Source organism: Vanessa atalanta, chromosome W (genome assembly GCF_905147765.1).
Source record: "Vanessa atalanta chromosome W, ilVanAtal1.2, whole genome shotgun sequence".
Classification (NCBI taxonomy): Eukaryota; Metazoa; Arthropoda; class Insecta; order Lepidoptera; family Nymphalidae; genus Vanessa; species Vanessa atalanta.
In genome coordinates, this window is record NC_061901.1 from 1165244 (window position 1) to 1170135 (window position 4892).

General features: G+C 34.0%; 1 protein-coding gene across 1 annotated transcript; it reads right to left on the reverse strand.

Annotated features, from left to right (window-relative positions):
* Window positions 1-1659: 1659 nt before the first annotated feature.
* On the reverse strand, window positions 1660-3949 carry LOC125075475. The gene is made up of 5 exons (XM_047687190.1): window positions 3716-3949; window positions 3371-3503; window positions 2820-2949; window positions 2370-2735; window positions 1660-1685 (listed from the first exon to the last, which is right to left on the reverse strand). The coding sequence occupies exons 1-5, from the start codon at window positions 3775-3777 to the stop codon at window positions 1660-1662; spliced, it is 717 nt and encodes a 238-aa protein (XP_047543146.1). The 5' UTR covers window positions 3778-3949.
* Between the last annotated feature and the right edge of the window lie 943 nt (window positions 3950-4892).

The window sequence follows — 4892 nt, forward strand, 5'->3', positions numbered from 1 at the left end:
ATCCAGAGGGCTTAGCCAAGTTGACATTCTACAATCGTAATCGCTAATAGAAAACTAAACAAATGTATGGGCATGACGTCATCTCAACGCTAAGTCACGTGATCAAAACAAACGAATAGAAAAGTCGTAGACAAGTTGACATTCGTTTAAAATGATAGAATTGAATATAATTATTTCTACAACGATAATCGCTAACTCCATACAAAATGGTAGCCAAGTTACAGTTTTGACAAGCGCTGACGAAACGATGTCGAAGTTTTTCATCGATAACTAAGCGATCTTAGAGACTCAATAGTGAACGCTAAAAAAATGGCGTCTTATTTGGTGATCGACAAGTGTTTTGTTTGTTAAACTTATTTTTTTTTATTATTACCTTTTAAAATGCATACTTTAAATATGTTGTGGTGTGCTCATAATGAAGAAGTGTGGCTTAGGCGGCAAAAAAGAGACAAAAATCGTCAGTGCATCGAAAACATACGCGAAATGCCGGCAACATTATTTGTGCAGCAATTTCGGCTAGACAAAACAACCTTTGAAGCTCTTTGTCGTGAACTCCGACACAAGACTTCGTTAAAAGGAACCAAAGAGATTCCCCTCAATGTTAAGGTAAGTGCTTAATAATCTTATTGATAATTTATTTATTTATTAAGGACATACCACATGTCATAATAAAAACATATTCAGAATTAACATAAAGTGTGTGACTCTTCAAGACAGCCACAACAGTTATTTACGTTACAGTTATATAATAATAACATAAACAATATTTTTACAATAATAAAAATTACAATAGAATATTGTATTTGATATTTATTTTTTAACGTAACTATGATAAATTTCATTTCCTTAATTGTTGTGTGTTTGTAGGTATTGTGCACGTATGGCTCTTAGGTAGGTATTTATAATAATAATAAGATCTAATCTAAAAGAGTTTAATTGTGACCAACCAAATTTTAAAATAATTTTCAGGTGACTCTGGATATCCACAACGTCCTTGGCTTATGACACCTATCCTCAATGCAGTTGAAGGTTCTAGGGAAGACCAATACACTCGATTGCATGTGCAAGCCCCTAACTGCATTGAGCGATGTTGTGGATTACTCAAAGCAAGGTGGAGATGTTTGCTTAGAGACAGGGTTCTTCACTATCATTCTCATGTAGCTAGCAAAATTACAATGGCATGTTGTGTATTACACAATATAGCTTTGCAAGCTGGGCCACCACCACAACCACTTCCTGCTGCACATGACAATGGGGATGATACAATGATGCAAGATCCCACATCCACTGTGTTTGTAGGTAGCCAGAGTGAAGTAATCCAAGGAAGAGCCATGCTGAGTTGTTTATTGAATAGGATATAGTAAGATTATTTTAAGATTTAATATGAATCTATTTTACATTTCTTAATTATAAATTAAACTTTTATACTCTATACTTAATTTATCTTCTGTAAATATTAATAAGTTGATTGTATTGTGAACAAGTCTAGGTAATTTTACTTTAAATGTAATTTATTTAATAATAAAACAGATTTATTCTTACAACAATTTTTTTATTAAAACACTAACATTTATAATCAAATAAAAAACGTTTAAATATAATATAATATAATATAAATAATTTAGTATTATTGTGTAGGTAAGAACAAAAAAAGAACATTTAGGTAAAATCAGGTTTCTTAAATGCTACAACAAAATTAAAGTAATCAAAATAAAATTATTCTTATTTAAGTAGACTATTGAAACATTATTTTACAAAACTATATTAAGTGGCTACCACCGGTTCTACACAGAACTGGCAAGAACCTCAATAGTTAATCTTTTCAAACATTTAAAATACAAACGAATATGAATGTATGAATCAACAAAATTAAAAATAGCTGTAGAATTTTATTATACAAACGGATACTTTGCACCAAGAATTTACTAGCTTTGCGGAGTCAAAAATTAAAAAAAAAACTAATACTGTAGGCAATTTGAAATGTACGTAAGCCAAAGCTGAGATCATTATTACTACATTGATATTTTATGGGATAATATGTTGAAGGCAGTGATGATGATCTCAACTGTGGTAAAATTTCTATTAAATTGAACAAAAAAAATTGAACGCGTGCATCTTAACCGATGATTTCGAGTTCAAACCCAGGCAGGCACCACTGAAATTTCATGTGCTTAATTTGTGTTTATAATTCATCTCGTGCTCGGCGGTGAAGGAAAACATCGTGAGGAAACCTGCATGTGTCTAATTTCAACGAAAATCTGCCACATGTGTATTCCGCCAACCCGCATTGGAGCAGCGTGGTGGAATATGCTCCAAAACCTTCTCCTCAAAGGGAGAGGAGGCCTTTATCCCAGCAGTGGGACATTTACGGGCTGCTAATGCTAATGCTAGTTTTAATCTTTCCAACTCCCTTTGATGGTAATTTTTTTCACGGTCTGCCTCAAGTTGGAGCCGGCATTTCTCAACAGCCACAGACTCGCTTGTGGCTAGTTCAAAGGGTCTTTGAACCCGGCGTGTGCGCGCTTGGAGGAGCCTATGGCGCCGTGGAGTTGAGGTCAGCGACGCTGAAGGCGACAGATTTGCCTGATGTCGCTGCCGTTGAGGAGCACCCCGTGACGTGGAAGCGGCAGGTGTCGTCGCTGACGGCACCGACGAGGACGTAGTGCCGGGCGGCGGCATTAGCACTGGTGGTGGATGTTGTTGTGATGAGGTGGCAGTAAAGGCTGATGTTGTTGCTAATAAAATAAAAAACTATATTTTAAATTGGGCACAAATAAATTTATTCAGGCAAAACGTTGTATCTTTAAAAAAAAAGGTACCTTGTATAGAGCATGAAGGAATAAAATCCAACATAATTTTATCCGTGGCTGTGGTAGAAATTTGGGGTGGACAGACCGTACAATTAGAATCTCTGGTCGGGGATGGTTGAGTATTTCTCAGAGGTTGAGCCTGAAAATATGAACAACTTGATAATTTTTATTTAAAGAAGAAAAAACACTAATAAGACAAGACCCCAAGCAAAAAATAAAACTAGCATCAAAGCCTCTCTCTATAATTCCAGCTTGACCAACAACAGCAGTCAAACCCATTATACACAACACCCTCTCTTCTAAAGCAGTGAAAGTTTGTCTGCTGCTTGGACCACCACCAGTACCAGAAGCCTCACAATGTATTGCTAAAGCTTTTTTCTTAGTTTTAGCTTTCCAGTCTGCCCACACCTGGACATTATTTGTTAATTTTTGTCATTAATATTTTCATCAATTATTTTATAATTTTTGAAATAAGCTGATTGATAATAATGAAGTGAATGAATGATAATTATAGAAAATTATAAAATAATATTTTTAGGGGGGTTTTATTAGAACCATACTTTTTTCCACTTGTCCCTTGGTTTTACTACTCCTCCACCTATGGAGTTTAATAACTCTTCTAATTGCTGCCACAGTCGGTCAGCTTTAATTCGGCCTTGTGGCCCTTGCTGGGGTCTCGTTATATCGCCATAACTAGAAGAAGTTAAAACTATTTCAGACAAACAAAGGGTCTATTGATTAAGTAAAGAATCAAACACAATTATTGTTTGTTTCATAAGTGGTAATATTAGTTCCTATCGCGTATCGCGTCATTGTTTATGTTTTAAACTTTCAAGTGCTACAGTATGATAGATTTTCAAATAACAAAGGAATATATTTACGAAATAACTAATAATTTTACGTACCTTTCCATAAATTCCAGTAAAGTTGCAAACTGTTCTGGGCTTGCTCGAGATTTATATTTCATTCTATAAAAGTTATCACATCATTTAAGGTATCGGTCATACTTAAGCAGGATAATAAAATAAAATTTCGAGTCACAAGTAATGTTTAAATTTACATTCGGCACTGTGATATTGTTATAAACCAATTACAAGGAGAATGTATACCCACCCTATTTAATTTACTTATTTTTTAACACTTCAAATAAATATTCTTCAAACTTCAATTCAAAACAAAAGTTGATCCCGCGCTCAAAGTACACAACTGCGACTTTGACGTTGGTTTGACGTTTTAAAGATCGCTCACCATAGACTAAAGTGTAGGTTTTTTCTAAGTTCATTGTAGAATGAGCGATCGAATCACTCGTGTCAATTTGGCTAGCAACTTATCGTTTTCTATAATCGCTTACGCCGAAGCGTTAACGATTGTAGAAAGAGATTCGATATGAAACGAATGTAACTTGGCTAGGCCCTCAGTTCCCATTTAATATTAGGCAAATTAAAATCGCCTAATACTATTAGAGGCGACTCTTCTTTGATATAACTTTGTCTGACATGAGTTAAATTTGTTAAAAACGCTTTCATGTATGTTGAGTCCGTTGGAGGTGGAATATATACAGCACATATATAAATAAAGTTATTATCATGAGTACGAATTGTTAACCATATATCTTCACAGGTTGATTCCCATTCTGATTTTCTAGTAACTTGAAATTTGTTTTTAACTGCAATGAGTATTCCACCTCCATCTTTTTTTGTACTATTCGATGAGGTAGAACAGCGATCGCGACGGTAAACATTATATCTTTTGTCGATAAATTCATAATTAAACACAGTATCATTAAGCCATGTTTCGGTAATAACTAGTATGTCATAGTTTGAGTGCAAAATTGTTTGATACATTTCATCTGTTTTTGTTCTTATGCCTCTTACATTTTGATATAACACATTTAACTCGAAAACAAAACATTAAAAATTGTTATGCATGAACTAATAATAAACATAGAGAACAATAAATAGAAGATAAAATCAAAAACTTGGAAAAATAAAGAAAAAAGATACTACAACTGCTTTAAACTATCAAAATTCTTTATCAAAACAGCTGGAGAAGTGTCATTTTTTCGTACAAATATACGACCAC

Excerpts from the sequence above, each read along its gene's own strand:
- LOC125075475 (XM_047687190.1), bottom strand. The coding sequence starts at position 3,777 with ATGAAATATAAATCTCGAGCAAGCCCAGAACAGTTTGCAACTTTACTG. Across the intron at positions 3,504-3,715 it reads TTACTGGAATTTATGGAAAG|TTATGGCGATATAACGAGAC; the intron begins GTACGTAAAATT and ends AACTTCTTCTAG. Across the intron at positions 1,686-2,369 it reads AGCATTAGCATTAGCAGCCC|CATTTAAGAAACCTGATTTT; the intron begins GTAAATGTCCCA and ends ATTTTGTTGTAG.